General features: G+C 61.2%; 2 protein-coding genes across 3 annotated transcripts; both read right to left on the bottom strand.

Moving 5' to 3' along the window:
- Positions 1-2123: 2123 nt before the first annotated feature.
- Positions 2124-3259, bottom strand: Fut7 (fucosyltransferase 7). Its single transcript, XM_076844959.1, has 2 exons — positions 3247-3259; positions 2124-3139 (listed from the first exon to the last, which is right to left on the bottom strand). The coding sequence occupies exons 1-2, from the start codon at positions 3257-3259 to the stop codon at positions 2124-2126; spliced, it is 1029 nt and encodes a 342-aa protein (XP_076701074.1).
- A 5244-nt stretch (positions 3260-8503) lies between these two features.
- On the bottom strand, positions 8504-14136 carry Npdc1 (neural proliferation, differentiation and control 1). Of its 2 annotated transcripts, none has more exons than XM_076843010.1 (9): positions 13850-14136; positions 11168-11314; positions 10103-10237; positions 9847-10020; positions 9701-9767; positions 9543-9627; positions 9368-9447; positions 9058-9154; positions 8504-8909 (listed from the first exon to the last, which is right to left on the bottom strand). In XM_076843010.1, exons 1-9 carry the CDS (start codon positions 13959-13961, stop codon positions 8817-8819), a joined length of 990 nt encoding a protein of 329 aa, XP_076699125.1. In that variant the 5' UTR covers positions 13962-14136; the 3' UTR covers positions 8504-8816. The 2 variants fall into 2 exon arrangements, with proteins under 2 accessions (XP_076699125.1, XP_076699126.1); XM_076843011.1 differs by having other exon boundaries at positions 9847-10017.
- Between the last annotated feature and the right edge of the window lie 1180 nt (positions 14137-15316).

The raw sequence follows: 15316 nt of genomic DNA, 5'->3' as shown, positions 1-15316 counted from the left end.
GAATGAGCCACCTGTTGTCTAAGTGATATTGATTAGGCTTTTAAGATGGAAAGCACCCTTCCTTCACTGATTAGGAAAGAAGTAAAAATGAAGACTGCCCTTACAGATACTCACAGGTCAGAGAGGGCAGGTGGGGCAGGACCTGGTCTATCTTCTTTTTGGGTCCCACAAACGAGTTTCCCACAAGATTTTTTTTTCTTATTTTGAGTTGGGGGTCTTGATACACTGCCCAGTTAGTCTCTAACTCCTGGATTTGAGTGGTCCTCCTGCCTCAACACTCCAAGTAGCTGGACTGCAGGCATGCACCACAGTCGGTGCCCAGCTGCCCAGCAGGAGCTCCATGGGGTCACACTGTGACCAATAGTAGAAGCTGTGGCACATCTGTATGTGTGAGTTCGGTGGGGTGAGTCAAGCAGGCTGCATCCAGCCATTCTGTAGGGATGTGAACACCAGGCAGAGAAACTGTCGGGGTGACAGTTCTGCTCTGTATGAAAAAGTTAAACTAATATTCAAACTATAGTGTCGATCAATGCAGTATAGAGCTGTAGCCCACTACAGACAGCCATGGGGCTGGCAGGACACCTGATGCTCTGCTCAGCTGCAGTCCTCTGAGCAGTGAGAAGACTCTAGGGACCCTGGCCCCAGAAACAGCTCTTTGCTGCTGGGGACAGGCATGGTGCTTGGAAAACAGGCTGCCTTCCTATGCTGGCTTGTATCACCAGGTCTGAGGGTCATAGGTGTCCAACTCCAACTTCCACAAAGGTGATCCATCACTTGCTGAAGACAGGCCACAACCAGGACAGAACAGGACTGAACCGTCCCAGCCCTAAGCGGATTGCAGGGTCCATTTCTCCATATTGCCAGCAGAGGGCAGCAGAGGGAAAGCTGGACCCAGGGAGCTGAGGGCCGTCTTACCGGTGGCTTTGATGGCTTCTTACCAGCCTGTGAGTGGGATGGGAAAGTGTGAGGCTGTGTGGTGTCCAGCCTGGGATGCACAGAGGGAACCCCCAAAGTGAATGAAAAACTTAGGGTACTGCAACTCCCTCCCAAGTCCTTTGTAGGGGAGGTGACCCTGGGTAGGGCAAGGGAACAAACGCCACCCCCAATCCCCAGTCTCAGGACATTTGCTTCTCCCCAGTTAGCCCAGAAGACTGGGTCAGGACAGGAAGCTAGGCAGGCATTCCCCACAAGCTACTGGGTGGGGGGGCTTCCTGCCCATATCCGTTGCCCACCCAAGAGAAGCCCCTGCCCCCACCCCAGGGGCTTGGCCAGCCAGGGCCCTTGTCAGCACCACCAACAGCCTCACCCCCCACCTCTACTGTCCTCTCCCCATACCAGAACACCAAAAGGAGCTCCCTGGCAGCCACAGCATCCTCAAGGCCAACCCCCTAGCCGGCCAGGCTGCCACCACCACCACGGGGACTCCAAGTCACCAGTCAGGCCCTGTCACACGCAGGAGCCCCTCTGGCCTGAGATGCACCTTAGCCCACCTGGGTTTCTGACTGTGGGTCTCTGCTCTCCATACACCTAGACCTCTGGGCGTCAGGGGAGGCACCTTGAGAGGGTGCCATTTGGCAGAGTCTTAGGCGGAAGGAGGATGAGGGCCCTCAGGCCACTCAGGCGGGCTGGAGTCAGAAGCAAGGACCCATGGCTGGAGGGTAGTGTCCAGCAGGTCTGCAGTTCTTTATTGCACCCTCCCTTCCTGCAAGGCCCCTGGGTTGCCAAACACCCCTGCACACAGGGGCTCCAGGGTACAGGAAGAGCAGGGCCATGGGCCTGCCTCTCCAGGACTAGAGCACCTTCACTGGGGATGTCCAGGGTGTCCAGGTTTGTCCCCAGGGCCGGCCTCCAGCCTTTCAGCTGGCCTTGTTTACAGAGATATGTTCAAGGTGGGGAGGTAGATCCTCTGCTGCCTTTCCTCTCTGAGCAGCCTGAGCCACATGCACCCCACCAGCCCCCCTCTTCCCCCAACGCCTGCTCCACAGCCCCCCAGCCTGCTCCTCCCTGCTTCCTGGTCTCTGACCCTAGCCTTGGGTTAGCACGACTGACCTGGGGGCCGGATGCCCATGGCTTGGTTTCAACATCAGCCTTCTGCCCACAAACCTCTTGTCACCTGTGGGAGCTCAGGCCTGGAACCAGCCTTCCAGGTCCTCATAGACCTGGCCACGTGGCAGGTAGGGGTAGCGGGCACAGATGGCACAGAAGCGCTCCTGCCAGTCCTCCAGCAGCCGCACGCGCAGACTGTCACGCCAGGCAAAGAAGCCACGATAGCGGCTCTCGTTCATGCCATTGAGGAAAGCGGCCAGCTCCTGGGCAGACCCGAAGTCGTCCACGTGCACAAAGGCATGAGGAGGTACGAAGGCTTCGTAGGTCGCCCTCGGGGGTCCCAGCACGACAGGCACGGCCCCAGCTGCCAGCGCATTGCGCCAGAACTTCTCAGTGATGTAGTCCCGGTGCTGTGAGTTCTCCAAGGACAGGTAAAAGCGGTAGGGAGCCACGGTGGGCAGCAAACAGTCAGCACACAGTGGACGCCCACTGGCACGGCCAAACACATCCACCTGAAGGTGAGGTGCCAGCTGGCGGTACACCCTCGCACGCTGTTGCCGCCTCTGGAAGTTGCTAACCACCCAGATGGCCATCCTGCTCTTGACTGGCACTGGGGGCACAGGCCCAGAGCGGGGCTCCAGGCGCCCATAGGGCACAAAAATGTCCGAGTCACGCCGGTAGCTCAGCACCCAGTTGAAGATGCCACGCAGGCGGGCGAGGCCGTGGGTGTTGCTGGGTGACTCCATGGAGGCCCAGATCCAGGGCTGCCCACGTGGCCTCTGTGCCAGGGGTAGGCGGGCCCTCCTGGTCTCCAGCTCCCGGTGGTGGAAGACCACGGCATCAGCACTGGCCAGCAGACTTCGGTCAGTGCTCAGGCGGCAGCGGGACATGCCATAGCGGGTGCAGGTGTCACCCAGCAACTCTGGAGGCTGGTCGGTGAAGGGCCAGTGCCAGATGAGGATGGTGACCATGGGCTGGGGCTCTGGCACACCACCTGGGGCTGACCCCAGCAGCCACAGGAGCCAGAGGACAGAGAGCAGGGCCCCCCCAGCAAGGCCCCCCCAGGCCCATAGTCTCCAGGTGGTGCCACGCCCTGCAGGAGGACAAGGAGGAGAGGCTGACACCCGGCTCAGGACACCTGCAGGTCCCCGCTTTTTACCACCCCTCCTCCCAACCAGGGTCCCCAAGGCAGCTACTCACTGGCATTACTCATTCACAACCTCCCAGAATCAGTCACTGGAGAAACCCGAGGTTCTCAAATCACAGCAGCCACTCTGACAGAGGCACCCTGAAATCGCAGCTGTGCCCCTTGCTCAGCCCCTGCCTGGAAGCACTGTGCTTTCATCTGCCCAAGGTGAGGGCAGTTGGGGCCTTCCCACTCCTGCCCCGCCCCTGCCCCCGTGGCCTTTGGCATCAACCACTGTCCCCACCCCCACCTCCCTCTCTGCTCCTCTGCTGGGAGTGGGGTTAGCTACAGGAAGCCAGGGCCCCAGCAGCCCCTGATGGTCTCTGGAGAGGCCCAGACCTGACCAGCTGGGCACCAGAAGAGGAGGAGGCCTGCTTGGTCCAGGGAAGGGAAGGCTGCCCATGTGAGCACCCTGAGCCCCTACCCAGATGGGCACCCCCTATGCCACCCACCGTACCGACCCAGGGCACCCTCATAGAGCAAGTGCACTGCCCCAGTCTGTGGCCCCTCCCTGTGGCATCACCCACTTCCCCTATGCAGCTGGCCGTGGTCTCCCAGACCCTCTGGTGTCACAGATGTGCTGCGCTCAGCTCTTTCCCCAAGGCTGAGGTTTCTATGGGGCCACCCCACCCCATCTCGTCCCTGCTACCTCTAGGAAATGCCTTGTCCCCAGAATCCAGATCCCCAGAGAGAGATCCATCCTGGGGTGGTAGGAGACCCCAGCACGTGCTCCTGAGGGCAGACCCCAGCCTGCATTTTCCCCCGAGGGACTGGGGGCTGCCCAGTGACATGTGCCCCTAGAACCTAGAGGCTGCGCGCTGGGCCCAGGGTCCCGGGTGGGCTGCAAGAGCTGCAGGTCACACCCTTCCTCCTTGCTGCCTTGCAGGGGGCTTTCCAGGCTGGAAAGGGAAGGAGTCCTTGTGTCCCTGACGCTGACAGACAGACTGTCGGGCAGAGTCTGGCTCTGGCTCCAGGAAGAAGTCTGGCCCCAGCTTGAGGTCTAGGTCCCTTCCCCCTCCCTCCAGCCAGCCCTGGGACACAGTCTGGGGCCTTGAGGTCAGGGTCCTCCCGCTGCCGCCCCCCCAGGTGGAGATGTAACAAGCCCTGTAGATTCTGGTCACCCCTGCTCAGGGCGCACCCTGCTCCCAGGCAGAGTGGTGCCCTCATCTCCCTACCTCCCACTCGGCTCCCCAGGGCCTGAGGTTCCAGGCAGGGTGTGGCAAGCCAGACCTAGATGCCAGAGGGCCCAGACCAGGAGTCCTAGAAGGAGAGTAGCCAGGAACTGTGGGCCAGCTCTGCTGCCCCAGCACCACTACTGGGCCCCTCCACCCCCCACCAGCCCTTTGCCAATCACTCCTGGGCGCCAGAACCACTGGTTCTCCCTCGCTACAAACCCACATGGACACAAGGCTGCCGTTGGGACAGGAACCAGCTGCTGGCCGCACACCCATCATGGGGGCAGAGCAGAGTCCAGGAACGAGTGGCAGTTTGGCCCCTCGGAGTCACCCTCCACCAGCAGCCTGCTGCGGTGGAGCGCTTGTGCAATGCCTGAGGGGAAGGGAGGGCTGTGGGCACCTCAGAAACCGCCCAGCTGGCCTGAGGTACTTTGCGCCCTGAAGACTGGCCTCGGCATGGACAGCCACCCAAGCCCCTGTCCTTCAGCACCCAGTGTTAGGGAGATGACCACAGTGGCACCTGGGACCTGGGCCCCTCCCTGGCATCTCCCCCAGCAGGGCCACCCCAGGGGAGCCACGCCCTGGCTTCAGGCCTCACTTCACACCACCTCTTCTCCCTGTGGTGGGTGCCCCTCGGGCAGCAAGGCCTGCAGGAAGGAGGCCATCCTATCAGCCTGGGGCAACCGGCCTATTGTCCTTCCTGTTTGTGTTGCCAGGCTGGCTGGGGCCCTTGCCACCACCTCGCCCACACCCACAGCCTGCTCCCTTCCTGGGTGGATTCGAAGGAGCCTCCCCCACCTCCGCCTGGTGCTGTCAGGCTGCCCCCCCCACACGGGCCAGCTCAGGTTGGCAGCCGCAGGCACCTGTCATAAGAAACTGCTAGCTGGGAAACGGGCTCTGAGATTTGGCCCAGAAATGGGTCAGAATGAAAGGGAAAAAATAAGAGGGTGAGAGAGTGTGAGTCAGAGGGCGAGCTGGGGCCTCCACCTGCCGCCTCACCCCCAGCTAGGCCTGACTCACTGGGCTCTCAGGGCCACAGGTGGGCACCAACCCAGCCCAGCGGCATGGAGATGAGGGGGTCAGGATCCTTCACTCTGCCCAGCCAGGCCCTCTTGCCTGCTCCAGGGTCCACCCCGTGGAGGGAAGGGGACTAGCTGAAAAGGCCTCAACTCCATGGACCCTGCTCTAGAACTGAGGGCAGGTCACTGACCTGGAGACTGCTGTCCCCCACAGACAATAGCACCTGGGGTGGCCAGAGGGTGAGGGACACTCAGCCTCTGCCTGAGGGCACCACAGGAAGCAGGGCAGAGCCTGGCAGCCTGCCTGACCAACACTGGGCCCCAAGGGCTGGCCTGGGTAGGACAGAGTCAGACTCATGCCGCGAGGGCCCCCTGCTGGCTGTGTCCCAGAGCCACCCGCCCCGTGGAGGAAGGGGCCCTGGCACTCTGTGAGAGGGTAGGCTGGGCTTCAGGAATCCTCTGGGCTTGCCTTTGGGAAGATGGGGGCCGAGGGAGATGGGGCCTTGGAGGCTGGCAAGGTGGGCACACCCAGAGGGCAGTGCAAGGACAGGGCTGTGATCCAGCTGGTCCAGGCAGCATCAGGGCAGTCCTTCTGGGCCACCTGAAGGCATGGGAGTGGCCCAGCCCCTCCACTCCCCTTTTCCCATCAAGCCCAGTGTGGGGAGCATGTCCTTGTCCATGTCCAGAGGCGGCTCCTGCCATCTCTGGGAGCTCCCGGGTGGATCTGTGGGGACCCATGCACTACACCCCAGGTTTGCATGTCCCATTCTGCACCAGGATGTGCTCCTCGCCCTGCTCAGCTGCAGGGAGCTGCCACTGGGACCCCGAGTCGGGCCACCAACCCAGCTCCGAGGGGCTGGGTCTGAAGTGCCACGGAAGGACATCACCTCCCAGGGGCTGACACTAGGAAGTCCTGTCTTCTACAGTCTTGACTCGGGGATCAGAGCACCACACATTCTGTGCCCCGGAGTACTGCTAGATTGGGGGTTATCTCCATAAATGGTGTCACCCCAGGTCTGTGCCGGGGGGGGTGGCTTTCACCCTCTGGCATCTGTGCTTGGGGATACACCAGGCGGGTCCCACTAAGCATCGAGGCAGAGGCCTCAGTGGGCTTTCCCTGCTGAGAAGCAGATAGAGGAGCTGGGCTGTGGGGGACAGGCCTGTAGAAGACTCAGGTGGGCTCAGTGCTCGGCAGGTGGGCCAGAGGGCTAAGGTGAGATCAGCCTCTTCCTACTGACAGGGAAGGTACCCCTCAGCAGGGGCCCTGGGACAGAGACAGGACAGCAGCCAGGACTCCCAGGCTGCTGGTGGCAAAGAATTGGGCCTTGGGCAGGGCCAGTCAGGCCACTTAGCCAGGATTGGGATCTCCAGAGCCCCTGCTGTCTCCAGAGCAGCCCACCTGTCTCCTAGGACTTACAGGAGGAAGGGGGGCAAACAAAGACACATAAAACTGGCCTGGGACTGGTGGAACCCAAAGAGCAGGGGAGGCGGGGTGCTGAGCTCACAGGAGTCTGCAGGGGAGTGGCTGCAGGGACCCTGCCCGCCTTCTCCTGCTCAGGCCCTCAGGTCCCCCCCTCATGGGGGCAGCCACTGGGAGGCAGACCTTCCTTGCCAAGGCCTCAGTGAGCAGCAGGGATGCTGGGGACAGACTGGGGACCCCAGAAGGTCTAGAAGATGGGACACGGCAGGTGGCTGCTCTCAGACCCCAGGTCAGGCCAGCAGGATGGCCCTGGTGTAGGGAGCCTCCAGCCTTGGATCTGTAAATCCCACCTGTGAGACAGACTGGCTGGGTGCCTGGCCACTCTTGGCCCTGGGGTGAGGCTGGCGTCTCCCTACATCCCACCTCTCTGTGGCCCTCTCCCCTACTACTTCAGACAAATGGCTTGGCAGTGGACATGCATGTGCCAAGCTTGACGCTCAGCACATTTTTTTTTGGTACTAAGAATTGAGCACATGGGCACTTAACCACTGAACCACATTCCTAACCCTTTTTAAAATTATTATTTATTTTGAGACAGTTGCTGAGGGCCTAAGTTTTCTGAGGCTGACTTGGAACTTGCCATACTCCTCCTCAGTCTCCAGAGCTCCTGAGATTACAGGTATGTGTCATCATGCCTGGTTCAGCACAAACTTTGCCCCCATCCCAGCTGCAGACCAGTCCAAGGTCACAGCTGAGGAGTGAGGGGATAGAGGCCAAGGGGGCTTCCTGGTTGGTGGGGGCTCTAGCCCTCAAAACATAACTGCTTAGAAAATTCAGTAGATCCAAGCAGGGAGATCCTATGTCTACCAGTCTGCCCTACCCACTCTTCAGTGCCCTCCTGGTCCCAGACTGGCCTGGCCTTCCTCATCTCAGGTCTGTCCAGCAGCCTGGACTCCGGCCCTAGCAGCCATTCCCTCCCAGCCTCAGCCGAGCAGTCAGCTCTGGTCTCTGTACCCCCACTGCACCCTGACCTGGTGCAGGCTCAATTTCAGCATCTTCGACCAAACAATGTCCCCCCCTCACTCTGGACCTCCTTGCTCCCCATATTGGGGGGTGACAGGCTAAATCCCAGCTCTAGGCATTAAGGGCACCCTGCCATCTAATTACCCTCACCAGGTCCCCTGTCTACCTGGCTGTGTGTAGATTTGTGTCCCTCAGGTCCCTCTGACCAGCATGCCCCCATAAAAATGCAGGGGCCCCTGAGGTCTGTGTGCTCCTCTATAGGAAACTCACAATGCCTGCACCCTGTTCCCTGACCTTCTGTCCCAGTTGGACAGCAGGCAGGAATGGAGGTGTCCAAATCTAGGTGTGTGTGGACTGCCTCTCTACCAGCCCTTTACATGACACCAAATGGGGTCCTCCAGAGAGTCAGGACCTAGAACTTCCCTACCTCTCCCACTGTAGGACAGGTGTGTGGTCAGCTGGGGCCCAGTACAGAGGGAGGAGGTGCTACTGTGTTTGCCCCTCCTCTAGCCTCCATGGGAGGGTCCTCACAAATACCCAACAGAGGTGCCCCCACAAGGGTCCATCCACCAGAGTCCCCCAGTGCAGGGTGGGGGCTGAGTGTTAACCAGTACCTCTCACACACCCAGAAGGCTCAGATTTGGAACAGACTTTAATTGGCTTTGTCTCCAGGACTCCCTACCCATGCCTGGGTTCTACAGTTCTCCTCACTCCCTCCAGTTTCAGGGTGCAGACTGGACAGTGGAGGTGCAAGGGGGTTGCAAGATCTCCAAGCACAAGGCAGGGAATCTCCCAGCCAGGGATCCAGGAGGCCAGTGCCTCCCCCCTGACACAAGCAGGAGGGTAAGAACAGTGCCTTTTTAATAGGAAACGCTGGCCCTGCCCCTCCCAACCCGGGGCCCCCCGCCCCCGCAGGCAAGCCGATGCGCTGGGCGTTGGCCTCCAGGTCACTGCAGTGCGGGTGGTGAGCGGGATTCTGGTGGGGGCGCAGACAGCGAGGAGTGGTCGAACAGTGGGTTGCGCACCTCCATCTCCCCTGTCTGTTAAGGCCGTATTAAATCAGGCCGGCAGGCAGGCAGGCACAGGAGGGGACAGAGGGTATGGGCGGTGCCCTGTGGGTGGGTGAAAGCCTGCTGTGGAGGAACCCCTCCAGCTGGTAATGCCGCTCTTGTGACCCCAGGCACTCACCGGGGCTAGGCCAGGGCACTCGTACACTGTGAAGTCCCCGTCTTCATTCTCCTCGTCTGAGGAGGCTGAGTCCAGCTCCTTAGGAGGCTCCTTGTGCCTGGATGGGGGTGGGATCGCTGGGTCCTCTGCGCACCCTCCAAGGGCCAGTGGCCCAGGCTAGAGGCGGTGCTCAACACACCGCTGCCCATGGTGGGGACAGCCCGGTTGGGTGATGGGGCTGCGGGCTCAGATTGGGGACGACTGGGTAAGGGGATGGGGGCAGTGGGCCGGGTCCCTGTGGAGCAGAGGGGCAGAGGGTGGGGGCGCTCACCGCTCCAAGCACAGCATCTGCTGTCTCTGGTGCTGGTAATGATACATCTCGGCGCTGTGCGCCAACCTCTGGTCCCCTGGCTGTGGGGAGGGAGAAGGGTCAGGCTGCAGGCAGGTACAGCTGCGGGGGCACCGAGACTGCGGGGCGGGGCGCGGGCTGGGGCGGGGCCACGCACCGAGACCCGGGACGTCGCGGGTGAGCCGGGGGCCTTGGCGGCAGCGTAGTCGGCCTTCTGGGCCAGGCGAATCTCTCGCTGCAACCTGCGAGGGGTGGAGCTGAGGCCGAGGCGGGGGTCCAGCCCGCTGGCCCTGCCCGCCCGCCGCCACCACTCACCTGCACCAGCAGAGGGCTGCCGCGGCGAGGGCGGCCAAGCCGGCCACACAGAAAGCCACCATCAGCACTGCGGGAGGGGTGCGGTGAGGGGCGAGCTCTCGGGAACCCTGCCTTTCCCTGCCGCCCCCAACACTGCCAAGACCTACCGAGGGCAAGGCCTTCGCTGCGATCGCCCCGAGGCTCCAGGGGAGACATGTGCACCGGCCCAGACGACACAGGGGAACCCGAGGAGGTGTGGGGTGTGGGCGCAGGGGCTCCCCGAGTGGAGGGGAGGCCCGGCTCTAGTCCCTGACCTCTCTCTGAGAACCCCAGGGCAGCTGCTGAGACAGAAGGCAGGTGAGATCAGCTGGACCAGGCTCCAGACCAGAGAGCTGGGGGAGGGGAACGGGGCTGGGGTCTCACCTGGCTCCAGCAACTGCTGTCGGGCCTCAGTCAGGGGCAGGACAGCAAGTTTAGAGTACCCAGCCTCCTTCAGGGCTAGCTCCTGGGCCAGGAGGTCGATCTCATCTTCCAATCTGGGCTGGGGCTGGCTTTCTCCTAGGGAGGGTGAGAAGCCTCAGATGGAGCCCTCAGCCAACACCTGCTGCCAGTAATCCCTCAGGAGATGGAGGGGCCCATCAGGCCTGAGGACCAGACATCATCCGTGGCCCTTTCTCCATACTGGGTTGCCATGGTGATAACTGAGGGAACATTCTCTGAACAGCAGCAGCTCCCAAGAAAAGTAGGGGTGGGGGCAGGGGAGGAGATGAATGTGCAGAGACCAGGCAGGAGGAGAAAAGATGGGGTCCCTTGCTAGGGCTGTTGTCCACAAAGGGGTGGGCAGAGTATTGGGGCATAATAACTCCTCCCTGCCCTTATCTCCAAGCCTTCTCTATCAAGAGCAGGCAGTGACTCCCCACGAAATGCTGAAAAGCCAAAGTAAGCCCACATGTCCAGGCTCCCTCTCCAAGTCCTCAGGAGAAGAAAAGGCAGTTTTGGAGGTAGAATGGTGGCTGGACCCCCACGGTACCCACTGTGGGCACCACAACCCAGACAGAAACTCCTAGGTAGACACCTGCACCACACACAACCTCAAAAGAGCGGGGACCGAAGGCACCCCTTCTGCAGTAGTCCTGCTTCCCACTTCCCAGTGCCCTCTTTGCCACCCTCTTCCAGGAAGCGCCCCCAGGCCAGGCCTAGCACCTCTCTGTAAAGCTCCCATCAGACCCAAGGCTCTGCACGACTGGGCCTCCCGACAGACTCAGGACGGCTGCATCAGCACTGGGCTGGGTTCTCAGACATCTTTCATGGAGTGGACAGGACAAGAGCAAGGGAGAGAAGTGAGGGCGGCCCAGAGGGTAGGGCAGTGAGTACCTGGAAGGGCTTTGGCAGACCTGAGGGGCTCGGGGTCCTTGGGGACACAGAAAAACACAGGAGGGGGAGGCCATCTCCCCTGCCCATCTCCCCTGCATCTGTGCGCTCACATACCCACAGGCCTGCGCATCCTAGGCACACAGAGACCTTGCTGGTCCTCCTGGAAGGGCCAAAGGCATGGCCCACAGGCTTGGGCACCTGGGGGGCACTTTGCTCGCCTCTTCAGAGCACAGTCCAGGCTCCTGGGACAGGATGCCACATCTGGGAAAAACAGAAGGCAAGGTCCATCACGGCCCAGTCAGCCTGCCCCTGCTCAGAAACAGCACTCCACAGCCACCCCTCCCCCAGAGCCGGAGGCCGGCTTGACCATTGTTCTGGACAGACCCTTTCTCCTCACTGTCAGAGCTCAGAACCAGGAAGCAAACAGTCCCAAGACATGGGAACTGCCCTGCCCCACCCACTCCCCAGAGTCCAGCCCTCTATATAGAAACTGACCCACACTGTCCCCAGCACACAGCTCTCCTAGGCAGGACTGTGCAGCTCTCCAAGGTTGCCTCTGGCCTCAGCATGGCCCAGAGCAAGCAGAGACTTATCCAGATTGGAAGCTCCAGGAAGGGGGGGCCCAGTTGCTCTCTCTGGCTCAGGAGATGCTCCCCCACATCAAGATTCCCCCCAAACCTCATCCCACCATCTTGCAGCCCCACAGAGTGGAGTTTGGAAGATGGCTGCTGCTGCCTGCCTAGCCTCTGGCTTGTTCCCAGGGCACAGAGGTGCCACGGGGTTGAGCAGAACTAAGATAGAGTTGGTCAGACCCAGAGCCTCAGGGACTCCAGGCTAGGCCCTAGATCCCAGCCACACTTTCAGCTCTCTGACAGGAGCCTAGATCCTCGTGTCCTATTTATATACAGCTCATCAGTCCCATCCTGATGCTGGAGGATGGGGACAGTGGCCCTCTCTGCCTCAGCTTCCTCTGTGGGATACAAAATCTGTTGATTCAAAGCTAAGAAATGTTCCCAAGCCAGGGTCTCTGGGCTCAGTCACAGCAAGCGGGCAGGGCTAGCAGAATACCCAGGACAATCAACCCTGCAGGGTGGGTGTCTCCAGCCAACCAGATCTTTCTCCACACGGACCCCACCCCACACTGTAGGCAAGGTCACTAGGGCTCAGAGTGGGGGATGTGCTTCTCCAGACCTTGGGAGGCCTGGCTTGGTTTCCTTGGTGACCTGACACTCCATGCCTCCAGGGTATAGGCATCCTTACAAGGAAGTCCCAGCATCCTCAGTGGCAGGTGGGCCTTCAGACTCCCATGGCAGGCACCCCCACCCTCTGCAGGCAGGATCAGCAGCTTCCAGTATCAGTGGGCTGGGTCTTGGGCTTGGGCTAGTTAAACATTAAGCTCCTCCCAGAAGGCTCATCTGGTCCCCACCCACCAGCTGGACACCTGGGAGCTAGCAGTCCCTGCCCCTGGTGCTGATAACTGGCCTGTGGTACAAGGCCAGTTCTGGGCTTCAGGGGCCTCTCTGGTCCTCCAACTCCCCAGCCCAGGAGAATATCGTTGCTGCCTATTTAATCTGGGTCAGGAAGGCCCCCTCCAACCTGGGCTATGAAAGGCCTTCCCAGTCCCTGGGTGTGGGAGAGACCACCTGGGGGGCACCCCAGATCTCCCAGCAAGGTTGCCCAAAGCTGGAGAGGAGATGAACTGCAAGGATAGCACCTGCCCACTTGTGGGGCTCAGGAGCAGCTGCAGTTCCCCTTCCTGAGGAGGCCCCTCTCTGGGGCCTCCACCAGCTCTGATTATCCCTTCTCAGACCTCCTCCTCTGGCCTCTCCAGCCTTGCTCTGACCTCTTGAGGCCACACATACAGAATGAGATCACTCAAAGTAGCATCCCAAATGTGCCACATACCAGTAACTGAACTTCTCTGAACTTCAGTTTCCCGACCTGTAAGATGAGCTGATAGTACGCTTGTCACAGGGAAGCCAGAATTGAGTGAATGTATGGACATCTGTCCCAGTTCAGTCCCCTTGGGAGAAGGTGTTGCTTTGGACCCTGGATTCCTGTAGACCTTTGGTTCTTGGAACCTCAGTGCCTATCTGTGAGGCAGGGAGAGTCTCCCTGGGCTCCCTCTCCCCTCCAGAGTCTACACACAAACCCTAGGCCAAAAGCAGGATGGCAGGTGTCCTCCAGGCAGGGTGGGGTGTGCGAAGAGAACAGCCTGTCCCCTGGGGAAGGCAGAGCAAGATCCTAGGCCTGGGAACCTCAAACCCTGCTTGAGGCAAAGCAAGGCTTGTGTTGCACACCACCAGAAGCAGGAGAACCAGCAGTCTATCTCAGCGACGGGACCCAGGCCATTCAAGGGCAGCAAGGCCTGAAAGCTCAGGGACCAGCCCCGCACCTCTGGAGCCCCAAAGAACACCAGAAACACACGGAGATGCACAGAACAGATCCCCATGGTGCACCCCAGCCAGACTGCTGCGGGGCAGAAAAAGACCCCCTGAGATAAACCCAGACTGGCTCACGGACTCAAACAAAGACAAGAAGTGCGTGAACTTCGGGTTCGCCCGCTGAGCCCTAGGAGAGCCTCATCCAGCGGAGCCCACGGGCGGCCCTCCCGGCCAGGCCTGTTTACCCCATCCCAGGCGAGGCGGGGCCGGAGCGGCAGCGGACCCGGCCTGCGTGGCCTCCCGGCCTGGTAGGCGCCAGGGAGGATGACGGTGGCGCCGCGCAGCCCGACTTCCTGCCCCGCGATCCCGGCCTTGGGACACCCGGCAACCTGCGCCCAGCGCGCTCGCTCACCCGGGCGGCCGGCGGCGGCACCGTTCAGGGCCGCGCCCAGGACGAGGCCGGAGAGCAGCAGCCGCAACAACCGCAGGTGCCGCGGGGCGGGCGGAGGGACAGGCGTCGCCATCCTTCAGCTCCGCCGCCCGGGCAGCATGGCAGCCCGCGGGCCCAGGCTCGGTGCAGGCTCCGGGCGCCGCTACCGGAGAAGCCGGGGAGCAAGGGGGGCGGAGGAGAAAGAGGAAAAGGAAAAGAGGAGGCGACGGCGCTGACGCTGCGGCAAAGGATCCGGGACAGAGGCGCGGCTGCTAGAGGCGCGCTCGCGAGCAGTGCGCCTGCGCGCTCCACCTGCGGGGGCGGGACGGTGTTTCCAGGCTGAACCCCCTCCTCCTCCCTCCAGTCTGGTCCCCTCACTCCAAGCCCCCAGTGTCTCGTCCCCTTCCGCCTCTGTCCTTCCATGTTCCTCAGAAATCTGGCATGGGATTGATTAGCGGTGAGTTTTTCCAGGATGCGCCCCCTCCTGTCCTATTCCTACTGGGACTGCCGAATCCTGATGCCCCACCACGCTGAAATTGAGAACCTGCCTGGGGTTGGGGCCCGGACACCGTGGAACAGGGGAACACCAGGCCCGCACAATAAACAAGGGATAAATAGGTGCACAGGTGTGCCTGGAAACGCACGGGGCGCCCAGAGACACGAATAAAAGCAAACAGGCGCAGAACTAGATGGGTCCCGATGCCACGCAGGCCACCAGGGGGCAAAAGTGACCCAGAGCTACTGCCGAAAGCCAGCTGGGAGCTGTCCGAGGTGGTCATGCTCCCAGGTGACAGCTTTCAGCTCTCCCCGTTTCCCACGATATCGAGTACCTACGAAGCCCTCCCTTACACCTCACCTGCCTCCCGAGAGGACACCCCAACCCACCTGGACACCTCCCTCTGGCTCAATCAAGTGAACATGGTTGAGACCCCCAACCCGGTGTTTCCTCTCAGTCTCCCGAGTCTCAGAACGCCAAAGCTGGGGCTGGTTGCCGAAGGTTTGCAAAATGGCTGAAGGGTATGTGTTGTGTGTGGGGAGCAGGGAGCAGAACAAGGACCGCCCCCTCCCCCACAGGGCACTGACCAGGCAGAAATAGTGTCTGAGCTCACTTCCCAGAAAGGGGGGTGGGGGGGCGCCTGGAAGAAGTAACCAAGACCACGCCTTCCCACCCCGGAGAAAACAGTCTTAGGGCTGGGCTGCTGGCGCCTCTGATCCCACAGTGGCTGGAGGGGCTGCTGAATGCCTCTTCCCAGTGCAGGGTTTTCAGGGCCCAGGCGAGCGGGGCAAGGTGTCCCCATTCCCCTGCGGCCTTGGCTCAGAGCCACGCTTGTGGCAAGTGTCATCCCTCAGTGGGCTGGGCTCTGTCGATTGATCTCCGCGCCCACATCCCTGAGAACCTGTCCTGCCTCATGGTCTGTGGGCACTGGCCCGCCCCAGGCAGCTGCCTTC

This window comes from Callospermophilus lateralis, chromosome 2 (genome assembly GCF_048772815.1).
Source record: "Callospermophilus lateralis isolate mCalLat2 chromosome 2, mCalLat2.hap1, whole genome shotgun sequence".
Taxonomy (NCBI): Eukaryota; Metazoa; Chordata; class Mammalia; order Rodentia; family Sciuridae; genus Callospermophilus; species Callospermophilus lateralis.
This window is presented reverse-complemented; position numbering and strand designations above follow the sequence as displayed.

Excerpts from the sequence above, each read along its gene's own strand:
- Npdc1 (XM_076843010.1), bottom strand. The coding sequence starts at position 13,961 with ATGGCGACGCCTGTCCCTCCGCCCGCCCCGCGGCACCTGCGGTTGTTG. Across the intron at positions 10,021-10,102 it reads ACAGCAGTTGCTGGAGCCAG|CAGCTGCCCTGGGGTTCTCA; the intron begins GTGAGACCCCAG and ends CTTCTGTCTCAG. Across the intron at positions 9,628-9,700 it reads GCAGCCCTCTGCTGGTGCAG|GTTGCAGCGAGAGATTCGCC; the intron begins GTGAGTGGTGGC and ends CACCCCTCGCAG.